This window comes from Dama dama, chromosome 4 (genome assembly GCF_033118175.1).
Source record: "Dama dama isolate Ldn47 chromosome 4, ASM3311817v1, whole genome shotgun sequence".
Taxonomy (NCBI): Eukaryota; Metazoa; Chordata; class Mammalia; order Artiodactyla; family Cervidae; genus Dama; species Dama dama.
The window spans coordinates 17,090,873-17,114,289 of NC_083684.1; the positions used below are offsets into that span (position 1 = coordinate 17,090,873).

Below are 23,417 nucleotides of genomic sequence, written 5' to 3' on the forward strand. Positions count from 1 at the left end.
GCATCTGCCTAAACCTTACTCGGCTGGTTTTTGGAAGATGGTGTGTCATAACTAAAGAAGAGGTGCCTCTGAAGTACCTATTAGACCGTCTCAGAAGTTGTGGGATGTAGTATCCCCTGAGCCCTTCTCCGGGGCCTGGATGCCTGTGGGTTCTCCAAGGGAAAGACTGACCTTACAACCAACAGGTGAGGGACTTTGCTGGCGGTCCAGTGGTTAGGACTCCTTCTTCCATGGCAAGGAGCACAGGTTTGATCCCTTGTTGGAGAACCAAGATCTTGCATGCTGGGAGCAGTGGCCCCCCAAAACCTAACAGACGGAGACCCACAAGGATGAGCAGGAGGAACCCCGGGAGGGTGCTGATGAGGGAGAGGGGACTGGACTGGGCCCCGGACTCCTCCCCTTGGCTACTCACGTTCCCCTTGGGACTTTCTCACTGCCCACTGCCACCTCCACCACCACGCTGACCCGCCTTGAATGTTCAAGGGAAAACATCCCACATGTTAAAGAGAAGCAGAAGGAAGTAATTTAAGAAAGTACAAACAAAAAGAAAAACTTGACATGCTACAAGTATCCAAAATATTTCTGACCTCTCATTCTAGAAGCAGGAAAGAACATTCTTACCCCAATTCTCTTTTTTTTTTTCTGTTTAAATCTCAGACACATCCTTGTTCTCTCTGCCCATCCTGCTCCTTCACCCCAAAGGACCCTTTCCACTTCCTTGTCGCTCTGCCTGGCTCTCTTCCTCTTCAGCATCCTGCCTGTCTCTGGGCCAGAGGGCTTCCGGCCGCCTTTTTGGTTTCTTGGTCCCTGGGCTCCAGCCCACGTGTGCCTGTTCCAGATGAAGACAAAAGACCTTTTCTTAAGTCAAGCTTGTACTTTCTTGGTTTGAGAGGCTCCAGTTTGAGGCACTCTCCTCATCCCCTGTGGCAGGGATGTGGTGACTGACACAGCAGTGAGCAAACCCTTCCTGCCCCAGGTTATCAGTGTTCCCTCCCTGGAATATTCTGTGATTCACAGAGGTGAGCGCCCCCACCCTTTCCTCCTCCACAACAGGGAAGTGGCCTTAAAAAAAAAATCTATTGATTATAATCTCTATAAAGTACCCACAGTGTGAACCAGCCAACACCCAAGAATGGGAGGTACAACCCCTTCCAATTCCATACTCACCTCTGTGAGATTTTTGTTTCATTTCACCTCGTTGTTTCTGCATGTCTTTTAATATGAAGAGCTTTTTCTTTAAAAAATTTTTTATTGCAGTACAGTTGATTTACAACGTCGTGTTAGTTTCAGGTGTACAACAAAGTGAATCAGTTATATATGCATCTGTTGTTGTTCAGTTATGTTCGATTCTCCGTGACTCCATGGACTGCAGCATGCCAAGCTTCCCTGTTCTTCACCGTCTTCTGGAGTTTGCTCAAACCCATGTCCATTGAGTCGGTGATGCCATCCACCCACCTCATCCTCTGTCACCCCCTTCTCCTCCTGCCCTCAATCTTTCCATCTATATCCACTCTTGTAGGTTCTTTTTCTTTATAGTCATTACAGAATATTGAGTATAGTTCCTTGTGCTATATGGTAATATAGAGTAGGATCTTACAGTAGGTCTATTTTATATATAGTAGTGTGTATGTGTCAATAAAATTCTACATGTACTTTTAAGAAAAGGAAAAATATCTTTTATCACTGCTAGGGTGAAAGAGGTATATATGTATTTTTTCTTAAAGAGTAGACTGTGGTAATAATTGCCTTTCATCTAAGTATTAAATCTTGATGAGCAAATAAAGAGGGCCAGCTGCTTTTCTCAAGAAGTTTTGTTTTCTGCTGATGATAACCATTCCCTAAACGCTTCTTGTTTTCCAGAGTTCGCTGTCCAGCGCACTGCAAAGACGAGCCATCCTATTGGGCTCCCGTGTTTGGAAGCAACATCTATGCCGATGTGAGTATTCTGGACTTATTGGTGACTGCCCCACAGAAACCACGTTCCAGGGTCTGGACGTCAGAAACTTAAAATCTCATTCCTGTGCCTCTAGATAAATTTATACCATTCATTTCTGCTACCAGTGCTCTAGTTTCTACATTTTCAGAAGTATTTGTGCTTCCACCAATGTGTGCTAATGAACACAGACATGGGTGTACCTCCTCTTGCCCAGACATCTTCAGAGTTTGGTGAACTGAATCCTGCTCCCTCACTGACAAGCTCTTCTCATGTGAAGGCTGCCATGCATCACATACTGCCTTCCCCCAGATACTTAATAACCTTTCTGGCTCTCCTGATGCTTGTATAGCTGTTGGTCTTCTCCACTCATTGCATTTCTTTTTGGCTGTGTACATACACTGAACTAAAAGCACATAGAAGAAAATACAAACTACTGCCAATGTACTACTTGTTAATAACCACTCTTATTATATTCCATTTTTCCATCCTAACTTTAGCAAGGAAACTTTAGCCTGGTTGTTTTTTAAATTTTTTGAAGTATAGTTGATTTACAGAGTTGTGTTAATTTCTACTGTACAGAAAAGTGACTCAGTTATACATACATGTTCTTTTTCATACACTTTTCCATTCTGGTTTGTCACAGGATGGTGAATACGGTTCTCTGTGCTCCACAGTAGGCCCTTGTCGTTTATCCATCCTACAGATAAGAGTTTGCAGATATGGCTCCTACAGAACAAGGTTTCTTCCTCCCGTGGTCCAGGGTTTAGGGACATGGTGACCCAGGAGATGTGAATACGGTCACAGCTCTGCCCAACAGGCTGTGTGGTCTTCCTGACCAAGCCATTCACCTCTCTGTAGAATGAGCCAGGGCTGGGGTTTTCTAATTCAGGGGATCCTCTAGATCTGAAGGTCCATGAGTAGATCAGCTTCACTCAATCCCAGCTAATGTTTTTACCCAGCTTTTCCTCATCTTCATTTCTATGGTTCTCCTGCATCCACTATCACCATGCCCGCCTTTGCCTCCATCCGTCTTCATTTATTCTGGACTCCTGTAATGTGAGCTCGCTGAGTTCTGTGAAGTCAAAGCAACCTTCATGACTGGCCTTCCCCCACCCCTCATCTTTTTTTCCTCTCCTCTTTAAATGAGCCTTTTTATTTTTTCTCCTTAAAAGGTGTTTAGCCAAAATGGAGCTCTAAAAGTTTAATGAAGGAATAAAACAATGTGAATCAATTGTTATACCAAATATTTAAGCCAAAACCTGCAACTGAAAGACAGAGTCTTTGATTTTCAAGTGCTTTAAATATCAAAGGACAAGGAAGATGATTCTAGTACAGTACAAAAAGACAAATAGATAAAGCAGGAGTGGCAATATTGCTATCTGATAAAGTGGAATTTAAACATACTGAATGGGACGAGACAATTCATTATGCAATGGCACAAAAGGTACAATTTATGTAGATGTGAAAATCAAGTCCATATGCTCCAAACAGTGTAGCAGCTAAACATATAAAGCAAAAGAAAAAAAAAAGTTTAGAAATGCAAGGAGAACTTGATGAAATTTTAGTAATAATATGAGGCTACATTTTACTTTGTTTTAGGTTCTTAAAAACATCATCACTAGGTATTGTTACTCCCATCTTACAAAGACAGACAGGGAGGCTCAGAATAACCTGCCATAGATGATGCCGCTGGCAGTGGGGAAGGCGAGATGCAGATGACGAGATGCAGATGCAGATGACGAGATGCAGATGCAGATGACAAGGGCGTGTCTTGCCTCTGGGTCTGTTCTGCCTGCATGAATGTTGCTGCACTTCTGGATGCACAGGTGTGAACAGGCCTGTTTGTGAAAACCTGTATTCAGTCTCTAACTAAGTTACTCACTAGGATTTTGAACTTTTGACAACACTGTCCTGGTGCCCATGACAGGGCTTGGTATGTAATAATTGTTCGATTAATGTTTGTTAAAAGAATAAGTAGATAAAAATACTGCAGTTGTTAATGCCTAAACATCTCTTGAGAAAATTTAAAAAAAAAGAAAAGGAAGGAAGGGAAAAAGAAAGAGAAAACTACCTCCGTTTCAGAGGCTCTTTTCTGGCCTCGGTTTCTAGGTCACTCTGTATTCTGGGAAATGATGATGCCCCTGGAAAATGTCTGTTTAGCTAAGAGATTTATTTTGGGAGCGTTGTCTCCAGGCCTTCGAAGGGCCCAATAGTGCCTCCCCCAGCGTGCGTTACTTGGCAGACCCCGCACTTTGTGGTGAGCTGCAGGCAGGAGGAGCACCAGGGTGTAGCCCGTGAACCACGTCTGGGTCAAAAGATGCAAAAAACACCAGCCCCAGCTGTGACACTTAACAGTCCTGGGATGGTGGACAGGCCTTGCCCTGCTCTGAGCCTCAGTTTTCTTATCTGTCCCATCTCTCTGTGGCTCCTTGAGTTCTCACACTCGAGCCTGCACCAGAATCCCCAGAGGGCTTGTTCAGACAGAGTTCCGGGTCCCACCCCCACCGCGTTTCAGACTCAGGGGGTCTGGGGCAGAGCCAGGGAATCTGCATTTCTAGCAAGTTCCCTGGTGGTGCTGATGCTGCTGGTCTGAGACGGCACTTCAAGGACCCCTGGGTTGGAGATGACAGTCCTGTGGGAATTTTCAGTAATGGTGATGGTGAGAGCAATGATTATGGTGGTGTTTGTTTTGTTAACTGACATCTGTTTAGCACTTACTGTGTGCAGGCCTGCATTTAGCCTTTGATCTTTACCTAATTGCCTCGCTAGCCCCTCTCGGGGTCTTATTGACCCCTGTGAAGTAGTGTGCAGCTTGCCAGCTCTGAGCAGCAGTCCTGGCTCTGCTGTTTGCCAGCCCAGTGATTTGGGGCAAGTCTTTAAACCCCTGTTAAGAGGGAATAATAGTGGTGGTGATGATGATGACCATAATAATAATGATGAAGATGATAATACTGTGTAGGTTACTGGGAGTTACTGTATCAATCACTTGAAACACTCAGAACTTGGCCTGTAGTGATAACTGCTCAGAAAGATTACCTAGGATGATCCCTGCTTTATGTTGAGAAGATAGAGCCTCTGAGGGTTAAAATAGGTCATTCAAGGCCACACAGCCAACCAGTGGTGGGGGGGGTGCTGAGACCAGATCTCTGTTGATAGTGCTTGTGAATAAGTATCCAGATACCGGTGTTGCCAATATGTGGTGTTGGAGAAGACTCTTGAGAGTCCCTTGGACAGGAAGGAGATCAACCCAGTCCATCCTAAAGGAAATCAACCCTGAATATTCATTGGAAGGACTGATGCTGAAGCTGAAGCTCCAATATTTTGGCCACCTAATGAGAAGAGTCAACTCATTGGAAAACACCTTGATTTGCTGGGAAACATTGAGGGCAGGAGGAGAAGCAGACGACAGAGGATGAGATGGTTGGATGGCATCACTGACTCAATGAACATGAGTTTGAGCAAGCTCCAGGAGATGGTGAAGGACAGGGAAGCCTAGTGTGCTGCAGTCTGTGGGGTCGCAGAGTCAGACATAACTGAGCGACTGAACAACAACAAAGTCAGCGTTGCCTCAGGTCTTGAGGAGAGAAAGCAGATACCTTGTACCTTTGGGGAAGCAGAGGTGAGCCGAGACGTGTGGGAGGAGGAAGCGGGAGGAGAGTGTCTGTCCGCCATCAGCAGTAGAAGGCGTCTGCGGTGATCACCGGCCCATGCAGCGAGGAGGAGGCGGCCCTGGGTGTGAGGGTCCCACGCCTGCGGCCTGCAGTTATCGTGGGAACTTCTGTACCACTGGTGCCCAGACACCCTCGGGGGCCGGGGCAGAGGGCCATCACAGAGGCCCCAACACCGGAGCACCCGGCCTCTTGGCAGCTGTGGTCAGAGGATGTGCCTCCTGGGCAGGCCCTGGGTCTGGTCACTCACAGAGCGTGAGCAATACGAGAGGGAGATGGAAGAACCCCCCAGCCCCACCCACCAGGCAGACAGTGAGCCCCTGCTCAGGCCCTCAAACAGCAAACGTAGGAGGATTCCACAACGATGGTTTCCTTCGCAGTCTCCTGCCTCTCTCTGAGATGGGGCAGACTTATTGCTTGTTAATCTTCTAGGGACACAAAGAGAACTGGAAAGTTGTGGATCCTTCCTCCGAGGAGGTGGAGGTGGAGAATGCTTCTTTGTATTGATAAAGTTGACCAACCATCCCAGTTTGTCTGGGATGCTGAGTTTCCCAGGCTCAGTGCTAAAACCTCAAAAGTTCTTGCCAACCTTCTAAGCCCACAGAGTTCTGCCTGCAGCCTCAAGGCCTCGCAGATGCCCCGGAGCCTGCTTTGGGCTAAGGAATCCGGCCCTCATCTGTTTAATGTATGAACTGAAGACAAGATATGTTCACGTGGGATTAGAAAAACTGGCCTTCAGCTCCTCACATCAGTCAGTGGTGAGAAGCAAGAAATCCAGTTCTCCCATCTTTAGTGGGATGGTGCCTGTCGGCTCTGAGACTCTCCAGCTTTTAACAGCAACATTAACTTCCCAGGGAGCGGGCAGGGCGGGGCCTTCTACTATGAGTGTTTTTTCCTTCTGCAAAACCAGCAGCTTGTCTGGAATGGCCTGGATTTGGAAGGGATGTGGCAGGAGCTAGCAGTCTGCAGGGCTGTTGGGTCTTTCTCTCTGCCTCTGACCTTCTAGTCTCCCTCTTGCAAGGACCCTTGGAATTCTGCTGGACCCACTGGGGTAATTCAGGACCCTCTTGTCTTGAGGTCCCTACCATCGTCACATCTTCAGAGGCCTTGTGCTGTGCCATGTCACGTGCCCACATGTTCCAGGGACGGGGGTGGGCGTCTTTGGTGGGCAGTTCTGTTATTCTGCTGACCACAGAGGCACAGCCTTGACCTTTAACCCGATCTTGTTTGAAATCGCTACTAAACCAAGAAGTGTCTTCAGGGCCTTGGCAATGTTGTCCAGTCTCACTGAGCCTGTGTTTCTGGCCTATAAAGTGGGAATAATGTAGTCACCCATCTCACTGGAAGATGAAATGAGATGATAAGCAAAAAGCAGCCCAGGGCTGGTATTCAATAAGCTCAGTCGACATTAGCTCTGCTCACCGTGACGGAGGCTGTTCACTCCACAGATGGTTTAGCTCCTCTTATGGCTGCAGCCCTGGCTGCACCTGACAAACACTCAGCCTCAGGCTTCACCCCAGAGCAGCTGAATCTGTGGGGGAGGGAGGAGGGGATGGGGGGGCATCACCAGGTAAAGATGCCGCAGCTGCAGTGAGGGTGGAGGCTCGCTGCCAAGGCCAGTGTCAGAGCCCAGCACAGGCCAGACGAAGGACTGCAGAAGAGGCAGGAAGGTGTTACCTTGAGTTGGCCTCAGCATCACCTGGCCCTCACCTGAGGGGGTGGTTCCGAGTCCGTAGGTACATCAGGGTGAGGTCCAGGAGCCTGTGTCTTTTACAAGCACCGGCCTCCCCAGCCCTGAATGAGTCTCCCCAGCTTTGAGAAACATTGATTAATTACTCTCAGACAACCCAGTCTGAGGAGTGTTTTTCTACTGGATAAGTTAAGACCCTAATGGAAGTTGAACCCAATGATTGTCTTACCCAGGGATTGGATGACTCGAAGACTTTAGAAAACAGCATCTCCTGCCCTTGCTTGAAACACAGTGGCTCACGTGGCACCTGGAGTGAACCCAGATGCCCCCACGGCCCTCACGGCCCCGAGTGACTGGCCCCTGCTCACCTCCTCCCGCCTCTCCTGCGGCTTTCTGCCTGACTCACTGTGTTCCAGCCGCCCTGGCCCCTCTTTCTATTCTTTGGATCTGACAAGTTCACTGCACCCCAGGGCCTTTGCACAGGCTCTCCCTCTGCCTGGGACACTCCTCCCAGAGACGTTGCCATGTCTGTGGGAGTCTTCCCGTATTAACTGTTCTAAAAGAGCCCCTTAATCTTATCTCATGATCAGGTTTTGTTTTCTTCATGACGTGAGTTCCTCATTTGTGTATTTGTTTGTCTGTCTCTCTTGACTCTGTGAAGGTAGAACCTTTATTTTGTTCCCCCCGAATCCTCTTGCATCTAGTACAGTGCCTGGCACATAGTAGGTGTTCAGAAAATATTTGTCAAAAAATGAACAAATGAATGAGGGATGAGGCCAGGTCTCCCTAGAGAGACCGCTGAGGAATCGAGGTAGTGATGGTTACTTCCTAGGGCTTGGTGGGGTCAACATCCTACAACCAGCAAGCCAAGTCACGGTTGACCCCATCAGGGTGTGACTGAGGGCCTGACCTTGACACTAATCACAGCCCTTCCCTTCTGCACTTTCAGACTTCCAGCATCTGTAAGACCGCCGTGCACGCGGGGGTCATCCGGAATGAGAGTGGGGGCTACGTGGACGTGATGCCCGTGGATAAAAAGAAGACCTATGTGGGCTCGCTCAGGAATGGAGTCCAGTCCGAAAGGTAGGGCTGCTTTCTCAGACACTCAACACCCAGGGCCTGTGGGGGCTGTTGGAGAAGGGCCACGGTGAGTGTCCTTTAAGATAAAGGCTGGGCAGACTTGGTACATGTTCTCAGTAGAGCACCCAGGACAAGCCTGTCCTTCTCTTCTCTCTTCCTTTCTTTTTTCAAAAGGAGAGCTTGTTTCTATACCCAGCGCATGTTTTTGTAGACAATTTAGAGGTGTCAGATAAGCCCCAAGGAAAACCATCACCCATTACCTCTCGCCTGGGGGAGTTAGGGATCTTTGGTGTGTATCCCTCTGGTCCTTTTTCTGTATGTATATGTGCATGCCTCCCCCACGCCCCTCCCCCCAAAAGACAAAGGGATCAAGTTATAGTCACAAAGCAGTGCTCTAGCTGCGTCAGAATATAGCTGCATTTTGTTACCCAACTAAGAGCCGAGTCTGGAGTGCAGCAGACCTAGGCTCTGCTTCTTCCCAACTTTGTGACCTGGAGCCAGTCGCCTGGTTTCTCGAGCCTCCGCTTTCTGGCCTGGAACGTGGGGAGAACTACAGTCCCCACCTCTGGGGGTATTGCGAAGCTGACGGAGGTGTTGCCTAGCTCTTCTGGCCAGGACACCAGCCACATTGGACTGGGGCCCACGCTGATGACCGCATCTTACTTTAATCACCTCTTTGAAGTCCCCTTCTCCAAGTACAGTCACATTCCGAGGGCACCGGGGATTAGGAGGTCGACATGTGAACTTGAGGGTGGGGCCGCACAAGCCAGCCAGCCCATACCAGGGGAAATGATGAAGATTTTATACTTGGGGACCGCTTTAGAAAGGGAATATAAAGTAAAAGGTACAAACTATACCAGGCCCCATGAAGCCCGGGCTGTCGTGGCTCCCTGGTGCTCTGCCGCTGTCTGTACCCTCCCAGCCTCCTGGGGCACTGCACGGGCGGACCCTGCAGAATCAAGTGACGGGGATTCTGGTGGGGGGCAGGGGCGCGCAGGATGTGCTCGGTCGTGGCCATCAGCCGTGAACACCCGGAGTTAGTGGCTTCTGCGTTTCCTCCTTCAAAGCCTGCAACCTCTGTGTGGGAAAAGCTTAATGAAGGGAAATTCCATTGATTTAATGGGAGGGAAATGAAGCAGCTGATTAGGTGGAATTTCCTGGTGGGGCTGGAAAGAAATCCCAGGACACCCATCTCTTGAGTTCACTGTGTCCCTTTGAGAGAGAAAACGCCTTGGTGAGAAGCTGACAGGCTGGCCTTCTTATCATTGAGAGGACCCCAGCAGCTCCACCCCTGCCCTAGGCTGGGACACAGAGGGGTCTCTAGGGAGGACTGGAGACTGACAGAAGGTCCCCCAAAGTGCCTTCTTCCCCACTGTTAACTGCCCCCCTCCATCTGTAGTTTTCTCTGGCCAAAGGACCCGACTGAAATGCTGTCATTATAATTGCCCCTTGACATTCACGGCGCCTTGGTTCCAGGATCCCCCAAGGATACCCCAGTCCGAGGATGCTCAAGTCCTTATTGTTGTTGTGGTCGTTTAGTCGTTCAGTCATGTCTGACTCTTGTGACCCCATCGACTGTAGCGCACCAGGCTCCCCTGTCCATGGGATCTCCCAGGCAAGAATACTGGAGTGGGTTGCCATTTCCCTCTCCAGGTGATCTTCCCGACTCAGGGATCGAACCCGCATCTCCCACATTGGCAGGCAGATTCTTTACCTCTGAGCCACCAGGGAAGCCCCCAAGTCCTTATACATAATGACGAAGAACAGGAGGCCGTCCACATCCACGGACTCCACAGCCACGGGTGGACGTGGAGTGGATACAGAGGGCTGACTGTGTCTTGCGGGCAGCCTTCCCCAGGCCCCACAGTGGTTGATGCCCCCTGCGCTACTCAGACAGGTTCTACTTAGCCAACAGCCTGCTTGGGCTCTTTCCTCCTGAGTAGGTCGTGCAGGCTGAATTCTGTGATCAGCTGAAATCTGTGGTGAGCTTCCTGACCTGTAGAGGGAAAATGATAGCACCCACCCCCAGTGTTGGGGAATATAGTGGGTCTCCAAGTGGGCTCCCCAGGGCAGCATTCAAATTGACGGGGAGTTTGCTAGAGAAGCACATTCTCTGGCCAACCCGGGACAGACACTTGGGGAGTGTGGATCTGCCCTAGGGGCCCTGACGCCCGCTGGAAGGTGACCGCTGCTGCAGAGGGGGTGATGCAGGGTGACTGTGTCCTGGTCACAGAGTCGCACTGTCCGTGATTCTAATAGTTTGTGATGTACTCTGTCTCTGTGGGGGCTCAGACCCATGCCGGGATGAGTGGGTGCCAGATGGTAGTCCGCCCTGCATGTGCAGAGGGGAGAGGCCAGGCCAGAGAGGACGTGGGGTCCGAGGGCAGCTGGGAGCGCTCTGCACTGCTCGTCAGCTGGGTGTCTGTCAGTGTCTGCTGTGAGGATTAAATGAGAAAGTACGTGCAAAGCACTCACCAGCGGCTTAGAGCAAGCATCTAATAGACCCGCTGGCCTGGCTGTTATGACACCTCAAGGCCTGTTTTGAACCTCAAGACACTATGATTCTTTTCATGTAGGGTCAGGTAACTCGACTGTAGGAAGTAGCCTACGCGGATTATTCCAAGACAAGGGAGAAAGCATCGTGCAGGAATTACTCTTCCATCCTGATATCCATCCATTCCGCGTGCTCTCACCCATCAGGTGTCACCCACGGGGTGAACCCTTACAGTGTCCCAGGCACTGGGACCCAGTGGGGAACACATAGCCCCGATCTCCGCCCTCCTGGGACTTGTCACCTAGTTGCAGGACAGACAGTGCGGAAATACAACTTCAGTAGCAGGGCACAGGCGTCTCTGCTATGGAGGGTGGTGCCGGGAGCCGAGTACACCCAGCAGGGTCCCATCTTACAGTCTGGAGGGGCCTCTGTGGGGACGTGGCTCCTGCAGAGATGTCTGGCTGCCCTAGGCAGGACAGCCCCCTCCTCCCCTTCTTTAGATGGGACCTGAGCCCCTCTGCGTAGGGACCAGGGCTGAGAAATTTCCCTGGAGCCTGTTCCCATTAGGGACTGTGGGAACCCAGCCTGAGGCTGGATGGTGACTCTGTCCTCAGGGTCTGCAGGGCCCCTGGAGTGGTCATGGCTATCCCGAGGGAGATGTGGACACTGGACATATAGCAGCCCATTCACAGAAAGCCACATTCTAAATTTGGGGAATCCTTCAATCAGTCAAACAAATGAAACCTCCTGAACAGAATTCTCAGTACACAGACCACAAGTTGGTTCCGCTTCAAAGTCTCTTTAGTTTAGCAATTATCTTTTTCTAGAAGAGGATTTCCTGGAAATTTTGAAAGATGACCATGCAGAACTGGGACCACGTAAGAGGACAGGCACTTTCTCTCTCACACACACATGCCCATGAAAGAAAGGAAGGAAAAGGAATCCGGGAGAACTTTAGGTGTTGGGACCTGGGTTTGTCCAGATATTCTCAGAAAGAAGCTGGACATCTGGAAGAGTATCAGTTCAGGATTTTTTTTTTTTTTCCCCCTGAGGCCAGGACTGATTTTTAAAGACAGATTTCACAATGAGATTGGGAAATATTCTGAACAATGACAGATAATACTCTTGGTCACAATGACCTCTTTACAGAGGTTGATGGCATATACGTGGATCGATGTTTACCCGAATGGTAGGCCACCTGGGGTAGCATTTATGGGGCAGCTCCTGTGTGCTGGGCACTGTCCTTGGGTCTGGGGCCACAGCAGGGACGGAAGAAGCCAAATTCTTGTCCTCAGACGCCCCTGTCTACTGCAGCATGTCCCAGATACATACCATGAGCCACATATGGGATTTAAGAAAAAATTATTGGAGCATAGTTGATTTACAGTGTTGTGTTAGTTTCAGGTGCACAAGACAGTGAGTCAGTTATACATATACATATATCTGCTTTTCTTTTTTTTTTTTTTTTTGAGATTCTTTCCCCAACACATGGGGATTTTAAGGTTTCTAGTAATCATAGTGAAAAAGAAACAGAAGGGAGAATTTAGAGTACATTTCACTTCATCCAATGCATCATTATTATTGTTTCAATACGTATGAACAGAAGCAGTGTTGGTGGGAAACTTGCACTCTTCTTTTCTTACAAGAGCTGGGAACCCCAGCAGGTGTTTTGCACACAGAACGTGTCTCAGTCTGGGCGAGCTGCATTTCAAGCCCTCGGTAACCACCGTGAGCCCTGGGAGTCTCGAGGGTTGGGTGTCTGAAACTCTCTCAACTTGTGCAGAAACTCTGGGAAGCAGAAACCACTGGGCTGTTATTTCCAGATGGAATGACTTTTGCTGGACCAAGCTGGGCTGCTTTCCCCCGGCATTTCCCTCCCTCCCGGCTCCCGTTTCCCAGCACTCTCAGATCTGTACTCTCATTAGCTCAGCTCACCTCCCAACAGTCCCATGAGGCAGAGACCACAGTCACCCTCATTTATCAATAAGGAAAAGGAGGCTTAACAGAGAGGTTAAACGACTTGCCCAAGGTCACCCCACCAGTAAGCGGCAGGGCCCATACTCAGACTGGTAACCAGCACACGTGACTCCTCACTAGACAGGCTGTTGACTGCAGAAGGGGCTGGGGTGAGCCTTTTACACTCCTAAGGTACACTTGTTTGTAAACTTTACAAATGTTAGTTAGAAAAGAAATACTTACTTATTATTTAAATAATAGGGCTTCACTGGTAACTCAGACGGTAAAGAATGGCATTGGGACCCCTCTGTACTGCTCGCCAGCTGGGTGTCCTTGGGCCGGCAGTCTCCCCCGCCTCTGCAAAGAAGGGGACTCAAGTTTGATCCCTGGGTCAGGATGATCCCCTGAAGCGAATGGCAACCCACTGCAGTATTCCTGCCTGGAGAATCCCATAGACAGAGGAGTCTGCCGGGCTACATAGTCTACGTGGACACAAAGAGTTGACTAACACTTTCACTTTCTATTTAAATAATATGTCTAAGGATTAGAAAACAAGAGTTCCTATAGGCACTCTGTTAATCTCTGTTAACTGCTTTTTTATAACTTTTCCAGGCTTCTCCCACCCCACCCCGGGCAATTCACATAAAAATGAAAATTGTATTTTTATGGAGATTGTATTTTTTTTCCTAAAAAAATATTTTCTGAAATTGTTTTATCCTAAAAAATATTTTCTATTTCATGAAATGAGATGAAGAGGTTTGACGATTCCTTGGGGCTTGGGCTTAATAATAACAATTCACTCACCGCCGTGCACCTGCCTGCTGCTCCCCTGATGGGAGAATGCGGTTTCAGTCTCGTGAGGTGGCGCTGTCCATGGCCCAGGGCTTGAGCTCCCAGAACCTTCCCTGGATGAGCTCATTCACCTCGCATAGGGCCCCTGAGGAGGGGCTGCTTTTGTGAACTCCGTCCTCGAAGCAGGAACTGAGGCTCAGAGAAATGGATTAACCACCCCAAGGTCCAATAGATAAGATCTGGAACTATTTCTGTCTGACTCTTGAAGTTTCCTGGAAGATCAGTAGAGGGTGAGAATCTGGGGGAACAGATTAGAATATTAAAAAAATTGTTTATGTATGTATAACACACTATACATATAAATACATACATGTTCATGTATGCATATAAGTGATATTGCTTAATACTAAAAAAGATGTCACACATGTAAAGCCAGGAGAGCAATCCTCTGCCATCCTTTTGTCGCTGGGTTCCATACCCCCTGGGGTTAGCTGCCAACTAGTGGACCGCCTGTCCCAGGACAGAGGTACACTGTCCTCTCTCTTTAATCCAGTCTCTATTGTGTGCTGCCAAACACCAACCACCTCCTCCCTGAGTAATTTTTGCCCACAGGAGTGAGCTTTCAGGGCGAAGCCTTACGCTTTTGGCTCCTGGCAGACCTGCAGCCTCCCACCTCCCAAGGGGCTCCTGGCGTCTGAGCCCCGACTGCCGTGTAGGGTTGCCCAGTGTGGTCCTGGGCAGTGGTGTGGCCACAGTCCATCCATTCAGGATGAGGGTCAGGAAAGGGTCCCAGAGCATCCACAGAGCTGCATCTGTGTCCCAGCTGCACCTGGAACAGGTGTTCTGTTTGGGGCAAATCACGTCACCTCTTAGAGCCTTGTTTCCCTTTCTGTAAGTGGGAGGAACTCTGGAGATCTCTCGGGGGGCTGCGGGGACTGGACGGGGTAAGATTACATAACGAATGGAGGCAGCATTGGGGTGCGCTGGTGTGTGTGCCAGACACAGCCGCTGGCTCGGAGAGCTGAGCACTGGTACCCAGGGCAGGCGAGGGGCTGTCGGAAGCCTGGACTCACTCCCCAGGGCTGGGCTGTGACACCACCCGAGGCCACAGTGCCTCAGCCTTTCCCGGAGCTCCCATTCCAGTAGATCAGTGACCCTGGGGACACCCCCGGGGCTTCCCAGGCCAGCTCCGGTTCTTCCCCAGTTCTCAGAGGGGGTTTTTATACTGGTTTTCCCTCCCTTCCCCCTCCCTTTCTCTCTCTTTCTCCCTTTCTTCCTTCCTTCCTTTCTTTCTCTTTCTCCCTTCTTCCCCACCCCCCGACTTTTCATAGTAAGATTAGAGAAATTTCAAGAAATAGTGCAAATAGTTTTAAGAAACTACTATCACAGAAAATCCCACTGTAAACACCCTGGTGGTTTCCTTCCAGATTTTTTCCTATTTACACAGTAGCAGTTTATTTCTTAGTTTTCTTAATTAATTTTCCTGTTGGCTGCGCTGGGTCTCCGAGGGCTTACTCTAGTTTTGGAGATCCTTGGCTGCTCTCTAGTCATGGTGCACGGGCTTCTCCTTGCAGTGTCTTCTCTTGTTGCAGAGCACAGACTCTAGAGCACGTGGGCTTCAGTAGTTGCAGCTCACGGGCTCTAGAGCTCAGGCTCCATAGTGGTGCATGGGCTTAGTTGCTCCGTGTTACATGGAATCTTCCCAGACCAGGGGTCAAACCCGTGTCCCCTGCATTGGCAGGCAGATTCTTATCCACTGTGCCATCAGGGAACTCCCTTGTGGTTTTGCTTTTGTTTCTACAGAAAAAGGGATCAGACTGCCCGCATCGTTCTGTTAATTTTTTTTTTCAGTCAACAACAGTTGTGAGTGTCTTCCCCACATTTCCCATGCCCGACATAGCCACACCATCATTTCCATGGCTCCATGCTATTCTGTCGCATGGATGGACCATCGTTTCTTTACCCAGTTGACTGACATCTGGGTTGGTTCCTTTTTTTTGTTGTGAACAACACAACAAAGAACATCTTTGCACAACCTGTGTGCTTTCCCCACACTTTGCTTAGGTAACTTCCTGTTAGCAGCATAGCCACAGCCACCAAATTGACCTCTTTCTGTGATGCATGGCGTGTTTCTCTCCTGTTCAAGCCCTGCTGAGAAAAAAATCTCCGACTCTTACCAGGCAGTCACCCCACCCACTTCCCCACCCTCCTGGCATAGCATCTGCCTCCTCACAACAGCGCCCCTCACTGGCCTGCTCTCTTTCCTGGATACCTCAGGGCCTTTGCACCTGCTGGTACCCAACCCTGGGCCCTCCCAGCTCCTATACCTCCCATGGCTGGACCTTCATGTTGTTCACATCTACACAAAAATGCCAGCTCCCCAAGGAGGCACCCTCCTTCTATGGGGTCTCCATTCACCCTCCCCCCACCACACCCCCGATCTAATCTGATCCTCAGGACCCACCACTGTCTGCAATTACTCCTTACACCTATTTAGCAGTTGATCTCTCACCCCCAGACTGTAAGCTCTGTGAAGGTAAGAACCCCTTCACAGGTGTGGTTAACCCTGTGTCCCCAACACCCACCCCAATGCCCGTACATAGTAGGTGTTCAGTAAACAATGGTTGAATGACTGACAAAATGATGAGTTCAGCTATTTGTTCAGAACCAGTTGTAGGATTTTTAATATCCTTTATGAAAATTGTTCAATATATTTTGGGAACATCATCCAATACCTTTGGTGAAAATTGTTCAGAAATGTTGTGCTGGTTTACATTCCCTTGTGGGAGCTACAAACTAACCTAGAAAGAGTCAGAGGGCAAGACTTAGAAAAGGAGGTTGTCTTATAATTTATCAGGTCACACTTTTCCTAGCAGAACTGGAGCTTGGTAAATGCTTGAAGCATGGACCTTGCCTGAGGCAGTGGGAGGGACCCACCTGATGTCATGTGATACCCAGTTGGCCCGCTGTCTGATGTGTTGAGAAATAAACAGCCGGTGCAGCAGAGCTTGCTTGTGCCTTCCAGGTGGGGTGGTTGTTCAGTGGGGATGTCTGGTAGGAACCTTAGGGTTCCTGTCTGGATGACAGCCTGAGTGGCCCCTGTCCCTGGCTTGATGGGGGCACCCCCTGTCCCATCCGTAGAGTTTCAGAATCACAAACTCTGGTAATTGTCCCCAGCACGTGTAATAGCCGAAGGCATGTGGCTCTGAGTGATTCTCCCAGACGATTCACTTGGGCAGAGAATCCAGGAAAGTCTTGCCCAGAAGCCTGAGGAGGGCCCTGAAATCTGAGCTTCTGAGAGAACTGCAGGGCAGCCAGAGTCACTGCAGCCCCCACCACAGCATCCACCCTCTGCCTCCGCGGTCCATGGGGGCTTCGGGCACCAATATTCTGCTGTTTCTGGGCTCTGGACTTTCCCCACCGCCCCCTCTTGCCAAGGGCTCCCATCTGATACACATTTCCAGAAGACCCAGCTCAACCAAAAAAAAAAAAAAAAAAGAATGGTAATTACCTTAAAAAAAAAAAAATCCACCTGAGGAGCTGTGCTGGAGACATGTGGGTTAACAGGCCACTTCGTGCATAGTTGAGGGGCTTGTGAATCATGGTAACCTTCCTGAAACACAATTCAGCAGGTTGCCCACATCACCAGTGGGCACATCCTCTGATATAGTAATTTCATTCCTAGGAGCTTATCCCTGGGTGCCCTCCTATAGATATAGGCAGCCCCATGGACCAGGTTGTTCTCTGTAGCATTGTTTGCAAAAGCAAAACATTAGAAATGGCTAAATATCCATCCTCAGGGACCCAGTTAACTATATGATAATAGCGTGGCGCAGTGGTGAAAAGCATCTGCCTGCCAGTGCGGGAGCCAGAGGAGACATCCTGGGTCAGGAAGATCCTCTGGAGGAGGGCATGGCAACCCACTCCAGTATTCTTACCTGGAAAATCCCATGGACAAGGGAGCCTGGTGGGCTACAGTCCATGGGGTCGCAAAGAGTCAGACATGACTTAGCGACTGAGTACACAATAGCTTCCTACAAGAGAATACTATGCAGCTGGGTCAAAAGCAAGAGGAAGCTGTTTTTGTACAGGGAGCCAATGGCTGTAAAACGGACAAAAACAAATGTTGACAGGATGTGGAGAAGCTGGAAGATGCTTGTGTGTCACTGTGGGAATGGAAAACAGTGCAGCTGCTTTGGAAAATAGTCTGGCAGGTTTTTTAAAAGTTGAACATACATTTAACATACGACCTAGTAATTCCACTCCTAGGTATATAACCACAAGGAGTTGAAAGCATGCTGCTGCCGCTGCTAAGTCGCTTCAGTTGTGTCTGACTCTGTGCGACCCCATAGACGGCAGCCCACCAGGCTCCCCCATCCCTGGGATTCTCCAGGCAAGAACACTGGAGTGGGTTGCCATTTCCTTCTCCAATGCATGAAAGTGAAAAGTGAAAGTGAAGTCACTCAGTCGTGTCCGACTCTTAGCGACCCCGTGGACTGCAGCCCACTAGGCTCCTCCGTCCATGGGATTTTCCAGGCAAGAGTACTGGAGTGGGGTGCCATTGCCTTCTCTGGTTGAAAGCATACATTCACACAAAAACCTGTATGCAAATGTTCATCGCAGCATCATTTATATTGGCCAAAAATGGAAGAAATCTAAAGTCCATCAACTGAGGAAGGGATTAATGGTGTGTGATCTACCCACATGATGGAATATCACCTGGTAAGAAAAGTAATGAAGTGCTGAACACACTACAACACGTTGCTGTTTTGTTGTTTAGTCACTAAGTCGTGTCCGACTCTCTTCCACCCCACGCACTGCAGCTTCCCTGTCCTTCACTGTCTCCCGGAGTTTGCTCAAACTCATGTCCATTGAGTCAGTGTTGCCATCCAACCACCTCATCCTCTGTCGTCCCCTTCTGCTCATGCCAATTTTTCCCAGTGTCGGAGTCTTTTCCAGTAAGTCAGCTCTTCACATCAGGTGGCCAAAGTATTGGAGCTTCAGCTTCAGCAACAGTCCTTCTCATGAATATTCAGGGTTGATTTATTTCAGGATCGACTGGTTCTCCTTTAGGGATGATTGGCTTTCTGTGATTGGCTTCTGTTCTGAGCGTGATGTTTTGAGGCCACAACATGGGTGAACCTCAAAACACCATGCCCAGAACAGAAGCCAATCATAGAATGTCACACACTGTGTGATTCCATTGACATGGGAGGTCCAGAAGAGGCAGGTCCATAGGAACAGAACTGGCCAGGGGAACTGAGTGTAAATGGGCCCCAGAGACCTAGGGATGACTATAATGACCTGGACTGTGGATATGATTGCATAGCCCCCCAAAATCACTAAAAGTCACTGAACTGTCCACTTCAAAAGTGTGAATTTCATGGCATGTTGTATCTCAATGAAGCTGGGTTTGTTTGTTTGTTTTTAAAAAAGGATTTAGCTCCCATCTTGAGAGGGTGGTTTTTTCTGGCTGTGTGACTTGTAGAAACTGACTTTCTCCTTGCTTTCATACTCTTGCCTGAAAAATAGGGATATGAATGGCTCCACTGTGGGAGGGAGGTAAAGGCAGATAGAAAATGCTTCCTTTACAATTCAGTTCATTTCAGTTCAGTTGCTCAGTCGTGTCTGACTCTTTGCGACCCCATGGACTGCAGCATGCCAGGCTTCCCTGTCCATTACCAACTCCCAGAGCTTGCTCAAACTCATGTCCATCGAGTCGGTGATGCCATCCAACCATCTCATCCTCTGTCGTCCCCTTCTCCTCCTGCCTTCAATCTTTCCCAGCATCAGGGTCTTGTCCAGTGAGTCAGTTCTTCCCATCAGGGCTTCCCTTGTGGCTCAGCTGGTAAAGAATCCCCCTGCAATGCGGGAGACCTGCAATGCGGGGTTTGATCCCCGGGTTGGGAAGATCCCCTGGAGAAGGGAAAGGCTACCCACTTCAGTATTCTGGCCTGGAGAATTTCAGGGACTGTATAGTCCATGGGGTCACAAAGATTTGGACATGACTGAGCAACTTTCTCTACACTCCTATATAATATCTGAGCCCAACTGTGCTGCCTCTTTTAGTAACTGGAACACATGTACTACTGTTTTAACACCACCCTATTAATCAGTCAAGCAGGTGGTTTCTCTTTGGGTTGACAGGTGGTAGCAAAAACCAGGCAGAAGTCCTGGAGGCTGAGTTGCATTCAGAGAGACAGGGGCCAGCAAATTCCAAGTTAACAGAAATACCTTAACAATCCAGATCTCGATTCAGACCCAGGCATGTCTGCAGAGGCAGGGGGCTTTGCCAGCTGCTCCTGGCCGGGGCGGGCCCTGTTCCTGAAGCTTTAGGAAGCATCTCTTGGCCACACTGCTTCCACTGAGGGGACCTGGGGACACCCAGCTCCCCCACCCCCAGCTCGATCCCTGCAGAACTTTTGGTAACATGCGTTCTTCCTTCTTTTTCAGCTTGAGGACCCCTAGAGACGGAAAGGCCTTCCGCATCTTTGCTGTCAGGCAGTGAACTTGCAGGGCTGGGGAGAAGGGCACGTCATCAAGACGGCTTCAGGGGTTCGCTTTTTATTTTGTCATGGGGGTGGGTGGGGTGGGCCGGGGATGTGGGGAGTCAGGAAGCTTCCTTTGATTGGTGTCCAGCGTCCCGTCTGCCGTGCCTTGGTCTCAGCTCCTCGCGCCGGGAAGAGAGAGCATCCCTGGGGTCCTGAGCAGAGAGCCAGTGATCATCCTGCTGAGGCCTGGAGGTCTCCCCACGGAGGTGTCCTTCTTGATGGAGAGATGATTCCAACTGGAGGAGAGAATGAAGGATTCGGAGCTGACACCGCGAGGCGTTGGGGCCATGGGAAGAGGCGCACGGAGAACGCTCGGGGGGCAGGGGAGTTTCAGGGATGGAGTAGAGGTAGCTATTTAAAACATTCAGAAACACAGTCTGTCCCTACTAATGGTGAAAAATGGGATTAATGTTTGCTGGTCAGACAAACTGGCTGGGCCGTGGGACTCTGCCTTGGCGCCGGTCCTGCTCCCGTCCTGCTGCGTGCAGGCTGGTTCTATACACAGCAGTGCTGGCTGACTTCGAGTTCAGCCCTAACTCCAGAGATGTGTCTTGTCTTGGTCCTTCCCTACGTCCACGTGGCCTGTCTGTCTGCTGCCTCGACCTTTGGTCTCATTGAGGACTAACGAACCAGGACCCTTCCTTGATCCTCGCCTCGCTGCGGCTCACACCCCGCCCAAACTAGTTTTTGTGTCTCCCACCAGGGTCTTTGCTTAGCAAGTGATTCTGTATGAAGCCCAACTTTTAATTTCAACCCCTCGTTCTCTGTGGGTCCCACCAAGGTGTCCAAAAACAGCCAAAGAAGGGCTGTTTAGTTGCTGCCTTTAAAAATGGCACTGAAGTGTGCAGATTCCCCATCCCTCAGATGACCTATTTTTCTGCACTGGGAGGAATGGCTTCATTCTTTAGTACATTCCTCGCCGAGGTTAGCAGCTCTGGAAGGAGACACAGCCAGTGGTTATGAAACCATCTTGTGGCATAATAACAAGAGATGGTAACACACGCGGGGGATTTCTCTTCCTGTTTTTGTGGAACGGTTCTTGCCAAATGTTGCTGAGGCTCCGAGGAGCATGGTGCTCTCTGGCTCCCATTGCCATATAAAGCTTCATAAGCCTCGACCTGAACCCACAGTGAAATAAAATACCCTTTTGTAAATAGCATTTCTTTGCAGAAGGTAAAATTCCACCTTCCACCACCAGACTGGCCAATAGATCACTTTCGTGAATGCTAGTTTCAAAGTTGATTCCACCCTCAGTCAGCATATTTTGAAGGCAAAAGAGCTAGCAGAAAGTTAAAAGAAGAAACTAAGATAGTCTGGATGAGGAGCTCTACCTGGGGAACCAAGCTGGGGCTTCCTTTCAGCGTATCCCTAATTAGAGCAGAAACAGAAGGTAATACTATTCCCAGCTACAGGGAGTTTGTAGAAGGAATGAAACTGTTAACCTTGACAGAGCTGAAATGAGCAGGACTGTTTTTGCTTTGCACACTGTGGGCTTGTTATAATTCATAAGTACCGACTGTCCGACTCCAAATGTCAGAGTGGAAGAATTTGGTCAGACTGTCAGACACTCATCTTGTCCCTGCCAAAGATCTGAGTCCTTGGAAACTTCTGGATGTTAGTTAGGTATTACACTGTTGGACTTCTGCTTGTCACCAGGCTTTGGTGGCTGTGACCACATCCAGACTCTGAGTTTGGGTTTTTAGAATTAGTGGCAGTCAAGGGAAATTTCAGTAGGTTTGCTTTTGAAGCATTCTGCCCGAGGGAGAATCTGAAACACCCAATAGGAGTGAACTCTATCATTTAAAAGTAAAACTCCCCTGTTCTTGAATGCTTCATTAACTGGCCCGTATAATGGACTGGAAACTCTTTGCCCAGAACCAGGTCTTGCTCTCTTTTTCACTCTCACAAACACTTTGAAACTGGAACCATTTATCTTCCAGAAATGAACACAGGGCTTCAAAGTAGAAGCTCTCCTAATCAGGGACCCCCTTCTCATTTAGTGTGTTTAACACTGCCTACAGCGCCTTCAGCCACCTCACCCATAAAAAGATGATAAATCTGGCCGACAGCGTTACCGGGACCCCCAAAATATAAAGTTTTGGTTTCCTTCCGGTTTTTCCCATCATGTTCTGATTTTTCATACTGTCTGTAGGCTCACTCAGCCCGCAGCTTACACGTGTGCTTTTTTCTATGAAAAATGATGTATTTTACTACTTCCTATGTACAAAAATTTATTGTAAATTTATGTGTGCTTCGCTTGAACAGGGACCACATTGCTATCGTTTCAATAAAACTGATTTGATTTCTAAAACGTTTCTGGGACTTATCTTTTATGACACACCTCAACCGTTTGTGTAATAAAACGTTTAAAAAGTTCCTTCCAGAATGCTTGGAGAAGGAAATGGCAACCCACTCCGGTGTTCTTGCCTGGAGAATCCCAGGGACATGGGAGCCTGGTGGGCTGCCGTCTATGGGGTCCACAGAGTCGGACACGAGTGAAGCGCCTTAGAAGCAGCAGCAGGCTGGTTGTTTTTTTCCACGCCATCCTCCCCGGAACGCAGCACACGGGCGTGGAGATGCTAATAACGGAAGGATTTCCATCTCCGATGTGAATGAAGCTTAAGTCACGTGGGGGCGTGCGCACATGGGGCGTGAAGCCGTTGGGGCCTGCAGACGTGGGAGCGTGAGGGCGTGGGTGCGAGGACGTGTGTGCGTGCGGACGTGGGGCCTGCGGACGTGGGGGCGTGAGGACGTGGGGGCGTGAAGGCACGTGTGCGTGCGGACGTGGGTGTGTGCGTGCTTGTGGGGCCGGGCTGGTGGGCTCCGGTCGGCCGGGCTGGGCTGCGGCCTGAGGGGCTGCCTCTGACCACCTAGTCGCACGGCGTGGTGAGTAGACAGCCTTACCCTCACTCTATCAGCGCCCTAGTCCGCTCGGCTGCCCCCGGGGCTCCCACCGCAGAGCCTGCCGTCCCCACAGCTCTGGAGGCCGGAAGTCCAAGATGAAGGCTTAGAGGGCCGCTCTCCTCAGGCCTCTCTCCTGGGCCTGCAGGCGCCCCCTTCTCACGGAGTCTTCTCTGTTGGAGCATTCCTGGTGTTTCTTTTTCGTCTTACGAGGACGGGTTCTATAGGATCAATTCCTGCCGCGTAGACTCCGTTTAACCTTAGTTATCTCCTTCAGAAGGGCTTCCTTGGTGGCTCTGTGGTAAAGAATCCGCCTGCAACGCGGGCAGATGCGGGTTCAGTCCCTGGG

At 49.6% G+C, this 23,417-nt stretch overlaps 1 protein-coding gene across 1 annotated transcript in view; it reads left to right on the forward strand.

The window, feature by feature from the left end:
- The window catches only part of CRISPLD2 (cysteine rich secretory protein LCCL domain containing 2), a 65,718-nt gene extending 43,240 nt beyond the window's left edge, over positions 1-22,478 (forward strand). Inside the window, exons 13-15 of the mRNA XM_061138313.1 lie at positions 1,861-1,936; positions 8,244-8,377; positions 20,070-22,478. Of these exons, the coding sequence (XP_060994296.1) occupies positions 1,861-1,936; positions 8,244-8,377; positions 20,070-20,124 (265 nt within the window). The 3' untranslated portion in view covers positions 20,125-22,478. The remainder of the gene's footprint in view (positions 1-1,860; positions 1,937-8,243; positions 8,378-20,069) is intronic.
- The last annotated feature ends 939 nt before the right edge of the window (positions 22,479-23,417 follow it).